General features: G+C 42.0%; 1 protein-coding gene across 3 annotated transcripts in view; it reads right to left on the reverse strand.

The window, feature by feature from the left end:
- The window catches only part of LOC126391718 (intermembrane lipid transfer protein VPS13B-like), a 347897-nt gene that overhangs the window by 58146 nt on the left and 265110 nt on the right, over positions 1 to 24641 (reverse strand). For 2 of the 3 annotated variants that reach the window (XM_050046623.1, XM_050046622.1), the window contains exons 39-43: positions 14978 to 15180; positions 13443 to 13662; positions 11245 to 11429; positions 2680 to 2876; positions 807 to 988 (exon numbers count right to left, since the gene is read on the reverse strand). In XM_050046623.1, the coding sequence (XP_049902580.1) occupies positions 807 to 988; positions 2680 to 2876; positions 11245 to 11429; positions 13443 to 13662; positions 14978 to 15180 (987 nt within the window). Of the gene's footprint in view, positions 1 to 806; positions 989 to 2679; positions 2877 to 11244; positions 11430 to 11753; positions 11775 to 13442; positions 13663 to 14977; positions 15181 to 24641 lie in introns of all 3 variants that reach the window. The other variant, XM_050046621.1, reaches the window with a different exon arrangement.

The raw sequence follows: 24641 nt of genomic DNA on the forward strand, positions 1-24641 counted from the left end.
ATTACATATATAGTTCCAAAACAAAAGTAATGCATGTATGAATATTATGAGTAGGGACAATATACAATTTTATCTTGGATCGCGATAAAGAACACAATAAATTGATCATAGTGAATTCCCCTCATCTGGATAATTATGCATAGTGTTCAGCAGTGCCGAAAGAGATGACTGGGCACACGGCAATTAAAAGAGACACTGCAAAACCAGGCTTCATACGCACCAACCTCAAAAATGCAAAACATCTTAATTAAATATTGGCATATTTCATATTGAAATATATGATGCCACTTCAAAGAGTTGAAAAGCCTGGCTTCTTTAAGATTGTTTGCTTGTTTTTCACAAAAAAGGATGTTCGCAAAACAAAGTGTGTCCAACGTGTATGGCTATGAAAATATTTTTTCTTGATAAAATGAAAGAAAAAGTGATTCCAGTATGTTTTAGTGCTATTTTAAAAGTTTTAAGCATGTTTTGATGATTATAGTGATAATAACATGAATTGCAGTTATTTTGGCCACCATAATTGTACATGAAATTTTCATACTGTCCTGTGCCTGGTTAAGAGTAATGATTTTTAGAAGGTAGCCATTTATTGCCACAGTATGATGTTGAATGTAAAGTAGTTAAAGTGAATGACTATTGGCTCTGTAATGTCAGGTAACACTATCCACCAAAAAACATGACGTGTTATGATACGAAAAGAAAATTTGAAGTCACTTTGTCTAATGGCTAGACCACAATCACTCCTGATAAACCCAATACTCTTTAAACTCAGAGGAGACTTGGTGACTGCATATTCTGTTTCCTACCTGTGCCCAGCTGTTCTAGATGGTGGCAGAGGTGAATGTCGAGCTGTGCTAGTTGAATGGACACACCCAAGGAGGGGACAAACCAGGGTGCAAAGCAGGAGTCCACACGGGTGCAGGCTGCCAAAGCAATTGGAGATACTAACTGATCACAGGGCAGCTGGGACCCACACTCACTGTCCGAACTGGAACACACAAAAAATGCAAAGAAATTAAGACCCAGTATTAACTGAAGGCACTCTGTGAATAAGAAATTACTTCATATGAAAACAATTATGAAGAAAAATTAGTAACATATGACTATGATTCAGCTTTTGATACTTTAAAGGAAAAAAACTAGCAAACAGTTATTGATTTTCTATCAAACTTTGTTTTGTAATATCAAAAGCATAGGCACAGCAGCGGAATAATGGCCACAAACATTCTACTCACTAATTAAAATTGTCTGATTCTTATTTGTAGCTAAATGCTTTTGTCTCTTGCCCAGCGAGTTACAAATTGTGTGACATCCTCATCAGAAATCTACAGCGAGACAAACGCTGCAATTATTCAGACACAAGGGAATAAAAAGAGACAACAATATGGAGAGGGCCTCCTCGCTGTCCGAGGCTGTGAGTTTAGGTGCGTTATTACTGCCTCAGTTTCCAGGAGAACCTCTCCATGGACATTAATTGCATGTCATGGTTGATGATGTTGAATGGAAGGTAATTGAAGTGAATGACCATTTGCTCTGTAATTTGCTGCTACCATGATCCACCATAAAAACTCCAGCAGGAAACGCTCAAGACCTGAAAAACGCTGGTGCAGCAGAGTGCTCCTTAAAAAGATAAGCATCATATGTTGACAATTTTCATTACTTCCAGTTGGCAGGGCAGCCAAGTTATTTTTCTGGTGGAAACTAAAGTAAGGCAGATGAAACGAGCGAGTAAGGGAAGGGGAATCAATTTTGATCAAAAAAGACAAATAATTTAAACATAAAGGAAATGTAGTGTTTGGACTATGATTGTAATGAAACACAGATGTATATTTTGCTTTACACTGTATCTGGTACTGTAGACTTTTTTCTCTGTTTCTTCTCTTACATGTTTTCTTATTCCTCCCTTTCTGCTCCTCTGGAGCTCTCTAAGCCACACAGAATGTGGGCTTGGCAATTCTCTTCCACTAAAAGTTCTCTAAATCCCAAGAGGAAGTAAAAAGGGGGGAAAGAGAAAAAAGAGAGAGTAAATTAAGATGAGAAAGGAATGAGAAAAGAAGACAGAAAGAAATGAAAAATGGGTGAAGCACAGAAGATGTAACAGGATGCCTGGTGAGACTTGAGAGAGATGAAGAGAGGAAGCCGTGGTAGCGAGAAAAAAGGAGTAAAGGCATGCTCTTTGAGGTGTTACAGAGCTTGGCAGGCCCAGACCAACCTATCCCATCCCAACTCAACCCAGCCCAACCCAGACCAGGCCTAGGAACTTATGAGCCAACCCAAAGGGGGCTTTACTCCTCTTGCTTCCCGTGAGCTTCCCCTCGATTAGATACACTCAAGGTAAGCAGGAAGGAATCCGGATGGGCCCTGACAGGCACTTGGTGTGCTGGGAAATCTCATTAGGCCGATCTGAACGCCTTCCAAGCCCGCTCCCTGCTCCTGCACACCAGATGTGGGGCGAGGGACACATTTGTAGCTCTTTGTGCTCGGCGGCCTGGGTGCGCTCTCTCTCTGCTTTCCCTTACACTGGACGGCACACTTAGTGTAGGTCCACACACATATCTGTGTAGGCATATACACACACTCTCTCATATACAAGCTTGGGGATGCAGCCATGCATATAAGACATACAGATACCCAAAAGCGCAGAGAAACAGTACAAGGTAAAATACAGATTTCCCCCACCTCTGCTCATCTCCTCCCTCTCCATTATTATTCAGTACTATCCTCCACAGGTCTGAGGCCACCAGCTCCTTCTGCTGGTCGGTGAGGCTGAGGCTGGGCAGCTGCAGCTGGCAGGCACTGCTCTCTGAAAGGCTGAACTCTCGGTATGGAACAAAGGCCTGCTGGAGCTCGTCCCAGTACTCTAGGCTGCATGGTACCTGGAAGGAAAGACACAGAAACACTTTACATGTGCATGGATCCTCTCTACCATTCTTAGAGGCAGCAGCATTGCAGAGAAATTACGGTAGTGTCCTTCAACTATAATTCAAGGTCCCTTAAGGGCAAGCAAGTACCCTGTCCAGACGCTGACTCTCTGTGGCTGATTTCGTCTTTGAAGATCAACATTATGAGAACTGACACAACATCATAGATCACAAAAATACTTGTATAAAGCTAAAATGATACAGACCTTGTGGCACTCGTACAACACATGCAAAAAAGTACTAAAAGAAAATACAAGTCTAAAATGGAGTTTTTTGCTGTTTATTGTAGCCCTTTTTTAATTTGCTGAGCAAACATTGTTGGAATGATGGACAACATCTCACCCCCTTACTCTTGCTCATGCAAATCCTTGCTAAATATCTGTGGATCAAAAGAACCCTCTCCTCTCTCATATAGAGTCAGAATGCTTCTGAACAAGTTACACACCTCTGCTCACCAGTCAATAAAGGTGGAATTCTATCACCACACCACCTCCTTTCTTCCTGTTTTCCATACAGCCAACTGCTGACAACCATTGAACACAGACTAAGACTGATCACAGATATCTGTTTCTCTCCTGGAGCTTGGAGGAAACCTGAAGGAATGGCTTTCTTGGAGATTTTATGAGGACCCAAAGACACACACTGCTTCTTTGCATCCCTTTGGGTTGCGTTATGGGGTTACATTCACTGAAACTAATTTCCTACCGAGACACTAACTTAGATTGTTGCTGTTGTAGAAATGATGCTGTTTTCTGCCAATGGATCTGATATTTCTTTCTTAAGGTGATGGCTTAACTCCATCGGATGACAACATTTTTCTTGTTTTTAAATCCCCCACTTAGTCTTCTCTACACACCAGTGGCGTCTTACCATTGTATCCCTGTTATTCATCACTTTAACCTGAGGCACCAGTCCAGATAAATGGACTATTATAACCTCCTCAGTGTAACCCTGATTACTCATCAGCACTAGGATTAGTGTAAGGCTTTGTTATTGCACAACAGGTACTACTCCGGGCCTGTGGATCCCCAAGTTACACATAAAGTATTAAGCAACTGCAGTGGTCTGCTAATCATCAAGCATTGATAGTTTACCAACCCTTTCAAGACACGGTGAACCCTCGCCTTAGAGAAGGAAAGAGCAAGTGATTTGTTTAAGGTGTCTGTATTACAACCTTGAATTTTACTCACCTCCAAACCAATTTTTAATTTCTCATCTAGTCGGCAAAAAATACAACTCTTTGACAGCAGACCACCAACGCAGCAATGTGACAACTCATCTCCATAAAAACACTGCATGACCACAGCATAGTTAAACACCAGGCAACTGTATGCTACATGACAGCCATTAGCATTTAAGTCCTGGAGCTGTTTCTCACACTGAATAACAATCAGCTTATGTGAGTGTTCACACATTATGTGATGACTGGTAGGGCTCCATGCACTCCTCTCATATTCTGCCAAAATTAGCATAAATGTGTCTGGTGCTCCTGTGTGAACTAAACCAGGTTCTCAGGTTCCCTCGACCACCTGCACCACTCAGCTACTGATGGATCAGTGGTGGCAGGGAGCTCTTAGCAGCACACCTGAAGGGTGCCAGGCAGTGAGACATGAGTGTGCACGTGTGTATGTGTGTATATATGGGTGAGCGGGGTCATTTGTCTGTGCACATGTGCCTGTGACAATCCAATTGTTTACCGGAGGTACAGAGCTCCTTGGACACTTACCAAACCCATGGAACTGTCAACAAGTTGGTGTGTGTGGGTGTGTGAAAAGCTTTGTGTTCACAAATTGTGTGTGTTATGTGTCCGTGCATTTGGGGCTGTACTGTTAGGGGGGAATGCATGAGGTAACCGTAGCTTACATCATGTATGAAATGCCACACAGGTTTTCCTGGAATCAACTTCTCATAATTGTACCTGACAGAGTGGTGCACCCGCAACCCCAACACTGAGCCACCGGAGCGGAAACTCACTGAATCTCCGCAGAGAATTCCCAGAACTGCGTTGCTAAAACACAGAGGGTGTTTTTTTCTTCACCTGTGATATTCTATACACATGACGGCATACAGAAATGAATATGTGAGGTGCATATATGGTACAGTGGAACACATTTGCATGGTTGAATTTGCGTCATGTTCCCTCTGACTTGTAGCCCTGGCCTTGGAGGAGAGCGGAGATGAAATCGATAACAAGCAAGAAAGACTGTTGTAGGGATGATGGAAAAAAAAAAAACCTGAATTAAATGTTTTAGCTATGCTGAGTTGGACGTCTGGCAATGGCTTTTGGGAGGAGAAGGCACCTGTGTATATGTCAAATGGATTGTGTATATGGGTCCAAGAGGAAGACCATGTATAATTGTACATATGAAAGACAATATGCGTGTATACATACTGCCGTATACACAGGTGTGCGTATGCATGTGAGTGCATGATACAGTCTGGGCAGTGTCAGTTTTCTGCTTGATTGTGTGTGTACCTTATCTGATAAACAACATGTAACCCTGAATAGCTGACATTCCCTTGGCTGGAGGGGTCCAATCTGTGTTTTCCTCAAGCGCAAGACAAAGTAGGCCTGGCAGCTACACCTCAGGGCAAAATATCAGCCAAAGAGTTATCTTAAATGTTATCTTAATTTTTGAGACAAGGTTCCATTTTGGAGGTGATTCAAATGCCTGGAAAGCTATGTTTCAAGTAGGTTCAATATCCAAAACTATTTACAAATATATTTAAATCCAGGACTGTTGGCAGCATTGTGTATAGACAGATCTGATTTCCATCCTTGTCACCCAGCCCTGTTTCTGCCAAACCGCAAAACACTATTCAGCATGGAGTTACTTTTCTGGGACCGAATGACCAATCACAGTCTTTCAAAAGCTTAACTAAAGGCAGGCAAACTAAAGCAAATACACAACATATAGAAAAGACTTAAATTTCCATGATCAACCCAGGTGTGATCAGTGCTAAAGTTTAAATATGTCTCTGCAACTGAAGACTCCCCGAGCTCCCTCTGAGGCTGTGGCTGCTGACATCCACAGCCTTGTCTGCCATTACTTTTATTAACAATATCAACACTGCTATTAGGTCTTCTGTTATTTCACTGATGCCTATATGTCTAAAAATTCCACTGCTAGCTACCTCTTATCAGCCAGCAGGCAAATTGAATTGACATCAGCTTGAGCAAATGTTTACTCAGGAGATGTAATGAAAATTGTTCTGAAAATGACTCCCGCTATGCTGTCTCAGGTGGGCTAATATAGGTTAACATTAATCAGTGTGGAAAATCAGGAATAAGCCCATGCTGAGATCTTCATGCTCAACTTTTTTTTGTTTTCTCTCTTTAATGCCAAACTTTTAAAAAGGGGGACTGAAGTTTTGGTGGATGAGGTGTAAAAACTCCAGATCAAATTAACCACATGGACAGTCTTTTATTTTTATAGTGCATTAGCTGTGACTAATGCAGGTCTGCTTGAGCACTGTCCCACTAAAATAATAGTTATCTTGGCTAAAATACACTCTTGCTCTTTCTGGTTCAATGGATCACTCTGAAGTGAAATACCCTCTGACTCCCCTCAGATTCTAACTCTCTACAAAAGGTTGCATTTTTTAACTAATTGGGAAAAAATGTACATGAATAAAAAGGGGCGCGCCATGGATGTGAAGCTAATGGTGGACCTGTGTTTCTCATAATAACAACAATGACAGAAACAACAGCTGCAGTTGTGGTTATGGTTGAAGGTTGCTGGTTCATCTCAGGCCATGCAGTTTTTATGATACGGGTCGCAGGCCAGCAGGGCCATGATGGCAGTGCAGAGCCCTGCTGAGACATGAAAAGCAATCCCACAGTGCCATGCACGAAAGCAACAGCAGGGGAGCAGATGGTGTGATGTTTGCTCAGAGCGATTTTGGGCAGCTGCCCAAACAGCGAGTGGATGATCAAATTTATACATTTGCATACTGGGAAAAACTTGTATTGGTAAAAGGCAAATGTGAATGTCTGAGAACAGAGTGTGTTACTTGTGTTTGACTATATGCTGAGACTGAACTGGAACACACTATCTCCTCCTCCTGCTGCTTCCCTGAGCTGGGGTCAGGCTGAATCATAGCTCCTGTGTTTACTCCCTGTTTCTCAGGCTTCAGAACCCCACAGAGAGGCAGAAGGAGGGGAAGACGAACGAGAGGGATGGAAAAAAAGCAGTAAGGACACCTGCTTATGATTCAGAGAACTGGACCACACGGCAGGGAGAAGGTGAGAATGAGTCACCTTCCTCTCTCCTTCTATCCCTTCATCACTTGGGCCCTCTACAGGTGGGAACCCGCGGATGCTCCGTCAGGGATCTGTCGTTTTTAAGCTGCCCCCCCAATCACTCTGACATCGTTCCCCTTCTACTGTGTGTAAAAACAGCGCAGGCAGCAATTTGACTTTGAGTAATGGAAGAAGGTTTGAATTCCCCCTCCGAGATACTGGAACCAGTTGGGAAACCACAACTATTTAAATGCAGGAAATCTTGATTTTATAAAATGTTAATATGATCTGCTCTGGGGACAAGCAAGCAGCATGGCTCAGAGAAGGAGCCCCCCCGACCCCACCTTCATCTGTTCAGCAGGGTGGAGACAGGGAGCAAAGAAGAGGAGGAGGGGGGGGTGTGTGTGTGTGTGTGTGTGTGTGTGTGTGTGTGTGTGTGTGTGACAAAAGTAGGGAAAAGAGAGAGAAGAGGAGGAGGAGGAATAGAAAGAGGAGATGGAGAAAATATGGAGAAGAGCCACTTCTGTTTTGTTCACCACATGCAATTCTTTTCACAATCCACCTGCTGGTAAACAGCCCTAAATTAGAAAAACATTAGTGCCTAAATGATATAGAGGAATGGCAGGCCAGCTCAGTGCTAAACGTCACTCTCCCTCTTACTCCTTATTTCTTTTTCTTTCCCTATGCCTCTCACTTTCCATTTCTCAAAATCTATCAGCCTCCATCTCCGTGTGGCCACATGGTAATTTTAGAGGCCTGAGAAATTATGACTGCCTTCTTTCTCTTTCCTACTCTCTCTCCTTCTCTCTCTCTCTACATGTAAAGTAAATGAAATTCCTTCGGAGCTGAAACTGAGCCATTACTGATTTTTGGATTTTAATAGCTGCATTTCCGTTCTCTGTTGCTGGACTTTCTTTTTGGTATTTTGAGAAATAAAAAAATTAACTGAGAGACTTTGAAGTTTTGTAGAAAGTTAAGAATAATTATTGTTTGCTAGAGGCTGAAATCAATTAAATCTGGGTTCACAACGATCTTGGCTGATGACCGAGAGTTCCTGTTAAAATAACCCCCATGAACCCGAACCTTCGCCTCACACACGACTGGCATGTGAGTGTTTGGACAAAAATATGAGGTAAGACTGACTGTTTAACATATCAGTAAACTGATCCAATTTCTTATAATTACTTTACAATCACTCCTTTAAAAATGTCCATGATACATGATACTGTTTTTAGCGGTGTTGACAAAATGCTTCACAGTAGCTTTCAACAATGCATTTAAACCAGTTTAGCAAATCCACATTGTAAGTGATGTTTTTCATTAATGTTACCAACAATATGGTTGTTAACATGCTCACTGCTATAGCTATCCAAGGGTCCTATTACAAACATTTCTGCCAGTGTGCCTCCAAGGGGTGGTCAGGGGGCCAATGGCCACCCTGATATGATTTCTTGCCCCCCTGCTACAAGGCCTGGCCCGAGCATTTACATGTCACAGAAACACAAGCAGCAGTATGAGGACACTTACTCTTTTTACACTGTTTTTTTTACGAGTGCAAGGTGCATTTGCCCTTAAAATGCTAATTGATTCTGCCCAACTGTATAGACAATCTTCTTAGCTGTCAATAACAATACTGTAGCTCCCATTTAAATTCTTAGCATTTATTGCTTTCCTCTACAGACAGAGCATCTCACCCTACTACATCTCATCCCCACATGAAGAGGTTTCAGTAATGCTCAGAGCCTCCTCTTTTCACCACTTCCCCTGTGGTAGTCTCATCACCTGATTCCTTTTAACAGACTTGTCAGAAGAGACGGGACCACGCCAGATGACATGAGGAGTGGTGCAGAAGATGTGGAAACCACATGTTCATCATCCACTGGTTCCACAACTCCTGCTTTGTAATACACACTCACACAAATATGTCTGCAGTCGTAGGCATCCATATTTATGCACAAACACAGATAGCAGTGGAGATGCAGAAATAAATGCAGGCACCCAACTACTCCCCCCTGCCATTTGATACACCACTGTCTAGTCCAAGTGTATGACAGATTCTAAATACATGTGAACATGACACGCTGGGATATGCCTGCCAGCTTGTTGTATCTCCTGTCAGTTCAACTCGTCAGCTGGTAAAGAATCATCTCCCTTGAACTAGAGAAAGTGTGTTTTTCCACACAGAGGCTCTTGTAAGCTTCGCAGACAACACCACTTCCATCTGTGACCATCTATCTCCATCCTTCTTGACCCTCCTCTCACTCCATCACTATTCATCTCTCTCATTCCACTCTTCCTCCCTGTCAGTCTACTCCCATTAACCACCCTCTTTCTATTCTAACTCCGTCTATCATTGCCTCTTCCTCTAATCCTCCCTCCTCCACACACATCAGCTCCATCCCTTCTGTACTGTAACTCAATACGTGGCCAATCAGCTAGAGGCTTTAGAGTTTTGCTCATTACGGACTTTACAGCTGTGGGGCCTCGCTGGGAAGCCAAACATCTGCAGCACCTTCCAATATCTTGTCTCCCGGGTCCACATAAACAGACAGAGGAAAACATCTGTACTGTAGGTGAATGATTGTGGGAGTCCAGGAAAGAATCTGAGCGATAAGGGGAGGATATGGGCAGATGAGAAACTTCTGCCACAGATGGAGAAAAGAAGCAGAAAGTAAAGGAAGAGGAAAGGTAACCTAACCCCAATGCTTGAAAGTGTAATTAAAAAGTCCTTATAAATAGGCTGCAAATGTAATAAAAATGGCTACCATCATTAATTTCAGGATAATGCAATAACATGAAGTTAGAAGATTAACTCCTGATAAATACTATATTTAATGAGAAATGTTTAAAAAACAATATTTTAACAGCTAAATTATTATACCATTTATAAAGTAATTACTACTTACTTACTTACTTACCAGTTATTCTAATAATGTAATGTAAGATCCATATCTACAAATGTATTCCAACGTCTTATTTTATTACATTTTTAGTAATCCTTGCATTACATAGCAGTTGTTTCATTATCAGCTTCTGAGGGCTGCTTCTCAGCGACTTTTGAAGACCTTTAGCTACATAAAATTAAATTTAAAACCACAGAAATTAAACTAATGTCTAACAAAACATAGCTAATACAAGCTGGGAAACTTTATATGAGTAGGAAAAGAACTTTCAGGAACGTGACTGGAATAAGCTTAGCTAAGAGGATGACAAAAACATGTTTTGCCTATTGTATTACCAGAAATTCCTTTTCTAATTGCATGGCCAAAAAAATAAGACTACAGTTAAAACAGTGTCAGGAAATTTTACCTAAAAATAGCATATTTCTGCTCCAGGAAAAAAGAGAGATTACAGAGGAGGATCAGAAGGATGTGATTTGGGACCCAGCTTGCCTTCCAGGATGATAAGCTGGAAAGTGAGGTGGGGGATAGAGAGGCAGAGGATGAGTGATAGAAGGAAAAGTGGGATGTCCTGTCCCCTACTGAGGCCCTGTAGACTCAGTAGCTGCTACAGCTTGCCAAATTATAACCTCATCTGGGGTTGGAGACACCTGGCTATTCACACCAGAGCATGCAAGATGACTTCCACAGCTGTCTGACCATGTATTACATGTTTGGAGGGACAGCAGGGGTCTCTGTCATTCAATAACACATAGAGTATGGAAGTTCTCATGACTCATGTCATGGGAATTATAATGGCCCCCAGTCCAAATCTAAGACAGTTTATTTCTCTTTCAGTGCAGGTGATGTTAAGCAGGGAGCAGTGAGAGACATGAGTGGATTCACTTCTCAGTGTATGCCTCGTTCGCCTTCCTTTTAGTAGCCCGGACTCTAGAAGACTACAACATATCCTGAATCAAGTAATGATTAAAACATTTGGTTGCTTAACACATTACCTCTCCTTGCTTCCAAATGTATTCACAATATGCTGTGTGTTTATGTTTAAGAAGGGTTTTCAGAATAACAGTAGACATGGAGGAGTGTAATGCGAAGAGAGAGCACCTGGAAGTCTGTTTGAAATGTTTTGGGAGAACACATTTGTTCTAATCAAGAGATACATGTATGTGTGTCTGTCTCTAACCTGCAGGGCGTCCCCCAGGTCGGCAGTGCTGATCTCAGGGTCCTCTGTGGTGTTGAAAGGGACAGGCGTTATCCTGACAAAGGTAAGGACACGGGGTTCAGGGTACCTCCACAGCATCACCCCCGGGCTGTCCTCCGTCTCGCTGTAGAACACCACCTCATGGGGTCCTGGCAGTTTCTGGGATGCTGCCAGAAAAGACGAACTTCACTTTAATCTGTCAGTGAACTAAAAGTGTTTACACTGTACTATACATAAGGCATAAAAGACATCAAAAAGAGGGAAAACATGTGGTGAGGGGCGAAGAGAATAAGAAAATGAGGAGAAGAGAAGAGTTGAAACAAGGAAAAAAGATGATGTGACTGGAATGCAGAGAATAAACAGGAAGGAATCCATATACTTTATATTTTAAGATACAGCAGATTACTAGTTTACTGTACTACACTCCTCCAGTATAAATAAGTACTACACAAGATTTTAGAACAAAAAGCCTGTTTCAAGGCTTAACTGACCTGCTTGAACATTTACAGATGCTTGAGGAAGAAAGAAACACACAGAGGTTAGAATATTGTGATCGAAGTTCTGATGTGTTCTCATGTGGGATGTACATTTTCGCATTATGAAATTTATTGAATGTGGCAATAAAAAACAACAACAACAACCTAACTTTGACTTGCAAACATCTTTGGTGCTGTGATGTTATTTCTACTATGGAATCTGAACCCTCCAAAACAATATCTCCAAAAAGAGCACTGTCGATGTTTCCACGCTTTCAGATTGTTTACATGCGTAAGAAGCCGTATATAAACAACGTGGCTGGGTAAACATTTTTGCTATTGAGTAAACAGCCATTGATTGAACCATGCCAAGCACCTGCAAAAGCTGGATAACACTGGATCTAAACTTCTGAGTGGTGTTTGACTTAAGTCGTGGCTGCTGTTTGGGATTCAAGTCCTTTGGAAAAATGTTTATTTGAAAAAAACAGTCAAGCAGAGAACTGCTGCTTTGTTTGGCCCCTGGGGGTACAAACACTGAGAGTCTCTTTCCAGAAAACACATTTCAAGGGGCAGCGAAATCTGTCTGTGGCTAATTTTTCCTTTTTTGTGAAGCAGCGAGCTGCCCACTTAAAGGTGGACAGTGTATTGTTCTTGTGCAAAAAGGGTGGATGAAAGAAAAAACAGACACTTTTATGGTTTTGCTTTCTTTCCAGTTAGCTTGAACTTAGAGAAAGTGAGAAACAGGGACAGAGACTCCCTCCACCCTCCCTTCAATCCATCTTTCATCTCCTCCTCTGTCCATCCATCCCATCTGTCCCTGTGTCAGGCCCCTAGGGGCCACTCGCTGTGCTCTGCACTCCGGGGCCTGGTTTTCTCTGGCTGTTGACAACATGTTGCCGACAGATTTTGCTCTCTTCTCTAGTTCACTACTGTACGTTCTCCTGCTTCAGCCAGCATATTAAATGCATCAAAGACCAGTGGAACAGTGCAACAAACAAAGACTCAACCACAGCTGACAGAGTGGACGGCTGGTCTACAGCCAGAGAGAAGTTTGATCCTCTGTGTATAATGTTCTTGTGTGTATCTGCGTGTGTGCACAGAGAGGACAGCACACACAAAGCACAAAGAGAGGGAATAAACAGCATGTTACTCAGAGTGGAACCAGGCAGACATGTCCGATGAAACTTTTTTCCACAGACGGCTTTGATCTGACTTTGATTTAAGACAATGTGTATCTTAAGTGACATCTCACTTTGGCACAAAGGTTCCTTTTTTTGTTAGTACCAACTCAGTTACATGACTTTATGAATAACTGACCATGGTTACTCTTCATCCTGTGGATTCAAGGACCAGTGCTTACCCTGGTTCCAACCATTTTGAGAACCTTATCAAGAAAAAGCAGGAATAATGTATGTCCAGGTAATAATATTTCACTCCAAGTCTTGGACAATTCTTTTTGTCTGTTTGCGACTGCTGCTTTGAATGCATGCTGATAAAGCAAACAGCCGTCAGGCAGTTTGGGGCACTGCTGAACATCTAGTTAGGTGCTGTTCTGAGAAATGAAAAGTTCCACAAAGCAATCATGACAAGTGAAATGGGATTTAGAGTATAGTAACCAGCACTTTACCTAGATTTAAGCCTGGCTACACCATCAGCCCCTTGTCATCTTTGTATGAGATCAGCATGCACTATGTAAACATTCACCTGAGTCCTGAATGTATTGAAAATGCCCTGTACGCAGATCATCGGAGCTGTGCTCTGTCCGAGGAGAGGGAGAGCCCGGAGAGGGAGGTGGCTGGATGTGGCAGGTCTTTCCCTTGGAACAGCTATCAGCTGAATCTGATGCTTTCTGGAGGTTTAGGTACACCTGTAGGTGCTCCTCCACCAGCTTCAGGCAGATCAGATGTTCCTGGCCCCAGAAGACCTGTCGAGACAGAAGCACAGACGGTAAGGTGGTTGGCAGAGAACATTAATTAAAGAGTGTGGGATGGGGAAAAAGAGGAGACAGAGGCCAACAGGGATGAGAGGGTAGAGAGACTGAAAGAAAAAGAGTGACATAGACAAAGTACGTAAAAAAGAGAAAAAAAACAGTGTGATAAGGGAAATGCTAGACAGTGACACAGACTCACAGCTGATGCATAAATACGTAGGTTGAGAATTATTTAACATTCTTTTCCAAAACAGGAAGAGAAGCAGTCAGGGTTACCCTCGTCATCACCCCTTCATATCCTTTCTAACATTACCCAAGACAACCTCACATCCTCCTTACTTACCCGCGGCATTCCCCTTCCCGTGCTCCATCAAAGCGAGTCTGCCTGGGGTTTGGACTATGGACCAGGAATCTCTGAGTCAAAAACTCTTCACACATGGAGCTGCCTGCCTGCTTGCCCGCTACTCACTAGCTTGCAAGGGTGGGTTATGACTAAACTCTAAAAACAGGAAAAATTGGGGATTTTTTTCCCAGGTTTTTGGAAAGAGAGCACGAGAAGAAGGAATCGGAAGGAATTCCGGTGGTTTTTGTACAGCACTTGATTAAAACACCACAAATGCCAATATTTACAGTGGGAAATGTATGATTACGTATTAAGTGTTGAGTTACGAGTCATGTTTCTGTTAATGGGCACGCAATAAAAGCATTAAGGGAACCATTGAAAAAGGGGGAGGGGTAGGGGGTTCCCCCTGAAGAAGTAATGTGGAATAATACATTAGTAATAATGCACTCAGTTAGTCACATTGAAAAGGGACTTTTTGGTGTGGACATTATGTAACTTCTGACAGGAAAAAAGGCACACATAAGATATAACCCCCCCTAAAAATAGCCTAATATTCCACCATTTAAGCAACAGATGTGACTCAAATCTACGGTGGAATTACAGCATGCAATTCCTACTGTCATCACTTCAGCTGCAAAGAGGACAGAAGCAGAGTTAAAGAGGAGTGTGATGAGCTGTGCCTGTGGGTGTCAGCTTATGAATACTGTAAGGATTAATTTGGAAACCAAAGGCACTCAAGCTGAGGTGACGTTTAAATGGGCAGCAACACCGCCTTGTGTTTGGAGGCTGGTCTTTAACTGAAAGAGCCTGGCTGAGGCCCTCGGGTTTCAGTGTCCTTGAGCAAGACACTGAATTCTAACCAGGTGTAGAGGTGCTGATCTGACCCTGACCTCTACAAACTGTGCCTGTGCTGGATGATAAACCTTGTGACTGAGGATGCTGAATTGATGTCATGGGTATTCAAACCTGCAGCAGGCCTCCCTTCAGGTCCAGCAGCAGTTTAGGGGGGCCAGGCTCATGTCCAGGGCTACCGCTGTGCCGACACCACCGAGCCTCCAGGGAGGTGCTGCAGGAGAACGGCCCCAGCAGGAGGCGGTTCCGGTCCTTTAGCCCTGTTCTCACCAACACATCTTGCAGCTCCAGCTGCATAGACGCAGCCTGAACTGCATCTAGGAAGACAGAAGGAGTAGCAATGAATGGCATGAGGAGCACAGGGTGGAACTACAGAGGGAAAACATATGTCAAAAAAAATTTGGACTATGATGAGGAAAAATCTCTTGTCAGCGATACACTATGTTCTAAGTGGTTTGTGGATAAAGTAGAAGCAGTTACTAATTTATTGATTACACATTGGAAAAAAAGAGGAGAGAGGGTTCAAATAAACGGGAAAATGCCTACAATAAATACTAGTTTCAAAGTGAAATATTGGTATCTTTAATTATATATAAAAACTAACACAGTTCATTGATACAAGTGCAACAAAGCCAGATGAAACTGAAACACATAAACAATTCAACCTCAAAATTCAGTTGCACAAATGCAGGCCTGTGTGTTTTCACTGACTTCAACTACAACAGTCTGCCTTTATGTGATATCAAAGTAGCAAAACATACATTACAATTACGCAAACCACATCAACGGCTTTCAAACTATTGTATTTATTGAACGTTATTAACACTTGGCTTTGAAAAAGAAGAGCATGATTTGTCATCGTGTCATCTAACAACTATGTGCAGGACCCTGCCTTTGCTTTTATGCTTCTGAAACAATGGTCTGATGACTAATATAGCTTACCAAGTTTACTCATTTTAAGTGGACTACGCACTAAAGTAAGCGATTAATTAGACCAGGTATGAGTTGTCACAGTCATGTGAATATCCAATATTTGGGTCTGTGGCTAAAATGTACAACCATCAGTTAATAATAAGCGCAGATGTGACCCCTGTGCGTCTCTCTAAACAGAGGTGTTCTGGGTTCATGGTTACACCAATTTGAACCTGAACAGATTCAAGTTCAAACTCAGTGTTTCTGTGATTAGGTAAACTGAAGGTTTTAGCAGACATGATGACAGTGAGAAAATCCTGATGGGATCCAGAAAGAGGAGCCAAACACCCACTCATCCTGAAGGAACCAAAAGTAGCAAAAGCCCCAACGTAATAAGGACAGCATTCTCTGTCCTTTCCATTAAAACAGAGATGTGTCACTGTGGTCCCACGCTGTCCTGAACTTGGTCTTTCGGTCCCATAAATCAGTGGACTGAAACCCCCTCTACTTGTCGCTGACATGGGAGGGCTGATCTGGTCAGTTAAAGCTACAGCAGCAGCAGCCCATTTGGAAACCTCAACCCTAGATGACTAATAATGCCCTGAGAAGTAGCTCCTTAAAAATGCCTTTTAACTCTCGAAATTCTCACTCCAGTCTGGCTGTAAGTCTGGGAAAGTAAAAGAATGGAGCGACACACCTGTTTCAGTCCCTCATTTAAAGTTATATGATTTAATTGTTTGACCTTTAAAACAGTTCTGAATAAAGAGTGACATTTTGATAGATACGTTTGATTGTTATATTGAAAACAGCTGTTTTTGTAAACCATGTAGCAAGCAGAGGCACCTCTTCAATGCAACTAGGGGTAACCATCTGTAAAGTGACACACATATATTACATCATATGACATCAGTGAAAACTAGCAGTCAACATATATGGTTAAAAAATGGCTTATTCTTTAACAACTCTACATACAATATAATTTGCATTTATCTCTTAAGTATTGTTCTGTTATTTCCTGTGGATAAAAACCTCACATCCCAGTTTCACAAATATGATATTTCCATGTAGTGCTCTTATATATATAAAAAGTTCCCTATTTAGTTAGTTGCCCTTTAAGGAACAACTTTTACAACAGTGTGTTTGGGGTTCACTTGGGGTAAATCAGGATAGATGGAAGAGATGGAACAGCGTATGAAGGGAGTGGGGGAGGAGGTGATAAATGAGGAGACAAATAGAGACATAGAGGGAGTGAGAGAGACACAGAACCGGAGGATGTGAGAGTGAGGGCTATGATTTGATGAAGATATGACACATAAGCGTCCTCACATCTTTCCAGGCTCTGTAAACTGACTAAGGAACATCTTATTCAACATTAGAGCGCAATAACACAACAGGGGTGGGTTCCAATGAACGAGGGCTTCTCTTGAATAAATCATTCTGAAGGGAAATATTATACTGGGATGAGTCATTTCTCTCAGGAAAGACACTGTTGATACAAGTTGGCGGTTTACCTGCTAATATCTTCTGCTGTTGTGGCGCAGAGAGAGCTGTTAGAGATTACTTACTGAACTGTGGACATCGGGTTTATTTTCATGGCTAGGATTTATTAGACAGCACAAGGGAACTCCCAAACTGGCTTGTTAAAATGGAGGATCTTTCATTCACACACGTATAAAAGGAGACACGAGCACATGTGCATTAAATGCAGACACAGACAGACTCATAGAGAAAAATAAAGCCAAATGTCTGCATACAGACATGTGTAAACTCATATGCACAATCATGCACACCCAGGTGAACAAGTGGAAACAAATACACCCACATACACATTTGCACACACACAATGTGTATCAAAGCATTCTCTCCTGTCTCACCATGCGTCATTTACAGCCCGGCTGACCACAGCATCCTGGTGCTGAAGCCAGCAGCAGCAGCCAGCACTCTTAATAATCACCCTAATTGGGAGTGGTTTTAATGAGGGGGGATCCCTTTCTTTCTTCATCTCTAACTCCATTCTTCCATCAAGGCTGGACAACAGTCAGAGGCACATTTCTCCATGCTCTCTCGCCATCCCTGCTCTTGCCCTGTATGACCATAGCACCGCTATTTAGATTTGTTTCCAGAGATGTGTCAGCACACAGCCCAGAGACATTACACTGCTCAGCTGTGAAGTACTGCCATAAGAAGGGAGGAGCGCAGGGAATGTTCAGGGGGAAAAAAAGAGCTGGGAAAGTGTTGCAGGATGAGCCAGGCGGTACCTGTGTTTCTGTGTTCGTTTAAACAGAGTATGTAACATCTTTGCAGGTGATGGGTGAAGCCACAAAAAAGAAGGGAAGGAGGAGAAAAGACTGAGAGAAAGAAAAAGAGCATGAAGATGCTTTATGATAGGAAGAAAATAAAGGAGCGGCAGCAACCTTTTTGGGGAGTGTTGACCTTAAGACACATAGTTGCAGTAAGAGAGATGATAAATACTGGATGCCAGTGGACACAACAACAAACACAGATGCAGACAGACACACATGACTGAGGAAAGACCTTTTTACAGACACCAGAAAGAATAACATTGCATAGGGATGAACAAAAATATTGTTAACTGTTAACTAAGACATACACATATACTTACACACACATGCGCACACACACGTACGCAGACACTGGAGTAAACGGACAGCTGTTGTTTTGTGGGCATTTGAGGGGGGTGTACTTTATGTATTTGGGGTTTATGTAACTGGCTCAGATGGCGCTAAATGAAATAGATCCTGGCATATAAAACACACACACACACACACACACACACACACACACACACACACACACAAATAGGAAAGTAACGTGCAAATGTAAAAAATATTTTTATAATTTAGCAAAACTACCACACAGTGATACAGATGTACACAGACCTTGTATGTGATAAGTTAGAGGAGGTTAAAAGTATAATCCAGGGGGTCGCCATTGGGGAGTAACTACTTACATTTAACAGCCATACATAAATTACAAATAATAAATGTGACTTTTATCTGTTAGAGTTACGAGAAAAAAATATGTAGCTAAATTACAGTCACTTATCAAAATGTCAGTAATCAGAAAGGGGAAATATCTAAATATATCATTTTCAATTTATATTGTACTATACAGCATTCATTTTGTTGCTTTGCTTTATGTTGTGCAGGAATGCTTTTTGGTATAATTCTGGACAATTTCTAATGGTTCTCTTGTTTGAATATGTACTGCCTCTCTTATGCCAATCAAACCTATGCACACTTTTCAAAGTCTGTCATGCCTGTGAGCAGCCACTGTTTCTTTTTAAATAACCCCATCATCATTTGTCATATTTTAGGTAAATATCCACACACGAGGTCATCTATATCTACAAAGTGGTGTTTAAAATGTTGTTGGAGTGCTCTGCTTATTTCACAACCTTTTCGTTTGATGTAACTAAAGCACAGAGAGGACTTTTTTTTTTTTTCATTCACCAGCAATGCCATTTAGCAAATCTTTGTTGTTCGGTGGCCCATATCTGTAAGTAATGTGGTTTTGAATGCATCTTCAGACGCAGCTGACCATGCCAAGGAGGATAGCCATGTTGTTGGAGAGGAACACCTTTTAGTGCGGAAATTTAAACAATATTTTCCTTCTTAAATCAGAACAGGGCTCTTACATTACTGTACAGTGTAACACTTGTTTTCTAGCAGTGAAAATGCTATCATCGTTGACATTATTTCTGTTTTAAGGACTTTTCAGTTTATTGCCCTATTTAAAAGATTTGCCTGTAAAATAATTAAAAAGTAATTGAATGTAAAAAGATAAACAACTTTGATGAAGTTACATTTTAACAGTAAAACCTTCCCAACACTGCAGGGGATTCATTCAGTGTGTGAATGATTGAGCTACGTAATGGAACTACTGTATGTCAGGATGCTGGAAAACATAATTCAGAATCAGCTTTGATCACACATAGATCTGCACACACTAACCTACACCTGCATCTCATGCTCTCACAGAAGACTGCCAGTAAACCAGTGCATACGAGCACACCCTCCGCAGCCTAACGTAAAACCAATGACACTTGAGGAACAAAGTGGGTGGTGGGGAAAAGGGTGGATGGAAATCTTCCTAAAGTGAAATACATTTCTGGCAAACGCTTGGGTAAGATTAGATAGGACCAGAGACATTGATTTACCGTGTCGGTTTCTCCCTGGCAGCCGTTATCTGACCACTGCCTGGCTGATTTATATCCCAAGATGCACTGGTATCAATTAGAAGAAACCTAAAGGAGTCATTACCTAACTAGCAGAGGCCCCCGAAGACTGTCTGGGATGGTGAGAGTAATAGAAGTAATATACTGTCACTCACCACAGAAATACACTATCCCTCACCACAAGACCACTATAGGACACTAGAGGAAACTGGTTTCGTAGCTGGGGACACTGTCGGCCAAAATGGCACAACGCAGGGAGCTGTGCGTCATCCAAGACATTACACAGTAAGTGATGAGTGTTGATGAGATACATATGGGTTCAATGACAGTTGCAACACAGCAAATTACGCATGGTAGATATCTTTTAATTTCTTAATATCCAGCTCTAAATGTGATCTCTTCATAGGAAAATATGTATGAAAATAACATTGCAAATAGAGAGCTCTTAGTCCTCACACTATGCCATTCTGTTATCAAGCTTAAGCCTGATGGATTCTGACAAATTATTGGGTTTTAGGTCAAGTTTGGGCCATCTCATTTCATACAGCTTTAGGCTCAGTTTGGTTTGGGTTATTTTCAAATATAATTCACAAAAAAAATTGCTCTCTTTCTCTCTGGCTGCTCTGATTGTCTGTGTGTACATGTGCCTGATGTGTAATGCATAGGACATGCAGTGCCAAGCGAGTAAAGTGAAATAAACAGCATAACAAAATCAACATTATGCATTACAATAGCCTGGCAAACTAACACTTAATACTGGATAAAATAAAGACCAATGTTGTTCAAGGGAGGCTTATTAAAGGAATGCTTTACCCCCTAAATGATCATTTGCATATCAATTACTCACACTGCTCAACTTGTTTTTCTTGCATGCCTCAACAATGAATGAAGAATCAAAGAATGAACTCCTAGTTGGGATTCCTTCAATGTTCACTGTTCCGGAGGTTTTTACCAGGAGCTGAAATATCCACAGAGGTCTCTTGCAGACCTGGTGATTTAAAACCGGTAAAAACACTGAATAAATCAGTTTCACGTAAAAAAATCAGTGTTTTGGGGCGTCGGTGGCTTAGTGGTAGAGCAGGCGCCCCATGCACAAGGCTGTTGCCGCAGCAGCCCGGGTTCGACTCCAGCCTCTGGCCCTTTGCTGCATGTCAAAAAAAAAAATCAGTGTTTTTCAGAGCTGCTCAGCTCATTATGAGGGGCTGCAATCTATGGCGGCCGGGAAAATGCAAATGGCTCTATCTAGAGCCAGTGTGGTGTTGGTTTGTCTGTTCTGGGCTACTTTAGAAACATGGTGATGCAACATTGTGGACTCTGTGGACAAGGACCTGCTCCCTATGTTGGTATAAACGGCTCATCTGAGATAACGAAAACATGACAATTGTTATTTTCAGGTTATTCCACACCTAAGCAAACAAACTTATTATATTATATTGAGTATCTGCCAATATATTTCCCTAAATCCTATACACTGAACCTTTAAATCAAGCAGTTTGTTCAGGTGCTGTTGGAGAATTTGCAAGCAAGTTTCAATAACTGTTTGGTCCTTGTGCTTTTAGCAAGTAAGGCATTATACTGTATATGTACGAGAGCTAAAAGAACAGCACATTAATTGATTAGTTGGTTGATTGAAAAATTATGGCAACTATTCTGATCATGGATTCATCCTTAAAGAAATTGTTCAAGGAAAAATGGCCAACATCCTCTTCTAAACTGTGAAGATGTGCTGCTGTCGTGGGTTTTATATGATAGTAAGTTCACTATATTGAAGATGTTTAGGTTTTGGAGTAATGGTTGGACACAGCAAGCAATCACCCCTAGGCTTTGGGACATTGTGATGGAAAATATTACATATATTCTTACCTTAAACAATTAAAAAGTATAATCATTAGATCAATCGCTAATTAGAGCAATCGTTACTTGCAGCCATAACACGTACCACTTCTCTGATTACAAGTTCCCACCACAAGTAAGGTCTGTGGGCTCAATATGACTTCATGCTAAGAGCCACAAATGATGCATAAAATATGAGCTTTGAACATTTCTTAAAAGACTACAAGATCTTGTTTGTTTGTCTCTGATATTTGATTACAATAATCTCACAGCTTTCTTACATGTCATGCCTCTGACCATCTACCTGCCATACATCTTCGTCTTGACTTGGCAGCTGTGTGTTAACAAATACCTTGGAGGACAGTCGCCCCCCCCCCATGTCTTCACTGTGATATATTTCTATTAATAATGCATTGAAAACAATTTATTAGTTGGGTTAACTTGCCAAATCACACTAAGGTGCATTCCCAATATAAATCTCTGTATGTTTGGCTTTACTCTGCTCTGCTTCTCCCAGACCATTGAAACAGAAATAATATGATAAATGGAAAAGAGTGGCTTTCTTTCAGCAGAGTAAACAAACTGACATGATCGTAACTCAAAGATTGTCCAGGGAAACAAAATAAAACTTGAAAAAAAAGTCAAGCGGCATAAATAAATAATGGGTAGCTTTCACTTTGTTCCACGAACAGAAGTTTTCCTTTACAAGTGTGCTGGAGTAAATCACCGTGAAGAAACAGGGGGTCCGCAGAGGCAAAGGACCAAGGAGAAAGCTTTGTGTGCGTGTGTGTGTGTGTGTATGTTGTTGTATGCATATGAAAATGGGGGCACTCGTAACAGGGTCTGCTGATACGTATGTGTGTGTGTTCTTAGGAGATTGGGGGCACTCTATGGGCAGTCTGATGGGGAGCTGAGAGATTAGGGAGGGTCTTGTTTCATGGACCTTAAGACATATGTTCTCTCTCTCAGGCCCGCCCCCTCCTTTCTTTCATTGAACTATAAATGCCCCCCTACCTTGGGGAGTGGTGAGCCATGGACGGAGGGAGGAATGCGGGGCTTCCACTTGCTTTTCATTAACACAGGATCTGGTAACACACCTCACTGTCAACCTAATCCCCTCTCTCTCCATCTTGTCCCCTGGCAGAGGGGGGGGCTGCCATGACCAGGTACAGAGCCCCAGATGTTCGGCGGATGGGGGGGGGGGTGGATGACAGGGTCTTCACCCCGTTGCAGCTATGGATGTATGCTGATGAAGACAGGGTGGGGTGGGGTGAGTGTAATGGCATATACTGAAGAGACCCCTGTTATTGCTCACACTTAGCAGTCTGCCTGTCTTCTGCTCCCCCCACCCCACGTCCTGTATTATATCTCCTTTCTTTCTTTACCCTTGCCCTCTGCTTCCTTTATCCAACTTTGTTACAAACTTTTCCTCATCTGCTTCTCTGTCCTACTCATTCATTTATTTCCTTTCTTGTGCTGTATCCCATTTCTGCTTAATCTGCATTTTCTCTCTGTCTAATCATGTTTTATTTCCTACAACTTCTTTTATCTGACTCCTCCTTCACTTCTCTCACATTTCTCCATTTTTTCTCTCCCTCTGCTTCTCTATCTCCATCACCCTCCTGCTTCCCTTCATTCACAACTCTTCCCGTCCCTGTTCCTCCCTCTCCGGTTTCTCTTTGCACACTGGCATCATCCTGAGGTCTGCTCAGGATGTGGTCCATCAATCTCAGCTTGCCACTGACGACCAGCAGAGAATCAACAGCAGCAACAGTAGTGGTACATACTGCAGCAGTAGTAATACTACATTCTCCTGTCTTACATCTCTCATGTACAGCCTCTCCCGGGGGGGTCATTCCCCCTGACTTATTGTGGCAGCTCAAACGCTCAACCTAACAGAACGGGAATCCTAACCTTTATCTTCGCAAAATTCCAAGGTATCCGTTTTCCAAGGTACAGAACGGACTTGAGAGGCCAAAGTGCTGAGTGATGGAGGTGGTGCAGCTAAGGCTAAAAGTCAGCAGATACATCTATTGTCACTGGCGATCAGTCTGCGTAATTGGAGACAGTTTGTCTCCTTTCAATGGCAACAAATCTGGAAACACTATGTGAAGAAGCCCTCGGGGAAAATAGCCGCGTGTGTTGTGACAAAGATCTATAAGAGTGCTGGAGTTATCAAGAACCAAAAAAAAAAAAGAGGAAGAAACAACTGGGTGAGACAAACATGTTATTCAGCAGCATAACTTATGACATTTGCTTTAAAATATCTTTTCCAATGCCAAAAAAAAAAAGATCCTCTTTGTGGGCATTTTGTGCCATGCAACATTTACAGATGTTACTCAAAGTTTTACCATGCTCTCAGAGATGAGGCAAAGAGATGAAATATCAGGGTCTATAATGAGATCTACATACAGGATCTCAAACCTCTCCGGTATTTCAGAGAGTGCTCAAACATGATAGATGGGGAGCTGAATGAAACTTCTGCTGCAGGTGATGACAGCATTAGTTTTATGGCAGTTATTGTAATGTCTTGTTCAGAACAGACACACATGATGTTATGTTTTTTGGGCCGTAACAACAAACAGTATTTCAAAGAGTCCCGAGCCAAACTGGAGATGAATGATCCAATGGATATCAATAAACACCAGCGGTCCTGATCCCAACATTTTATATGCGTCCAGTCAAGCTTTAATGTCTTGAGAGGAGCGGTGGCTCTGTTTCAAGGTGCTGGTAATTGTGCGGTAAACAATATCCATCAAAAGACAGTTCACTGCACACTAATCTCTACTTCCTGTGTTTATTGTAAACAAGTCAAAGTTCTACTATTAACAAATC

The sequence above is a fragment of the Epinephelus moara genome, chromosome 6 (genome assembly GCF_006386435.1).
Source record: "Epinephelus moara isolate mb chromosome 6, YSFRI_EMoa_1.0, whole genome shotgun sequence".
In the NCBI taxonomy this organism is placed as follows: domain Eukaryota; kingdom Metazoa; phylum Chordata; class Actinopteri; order Perciformes; family Serranidae; genus Epinephelus; species Epinephelus moara.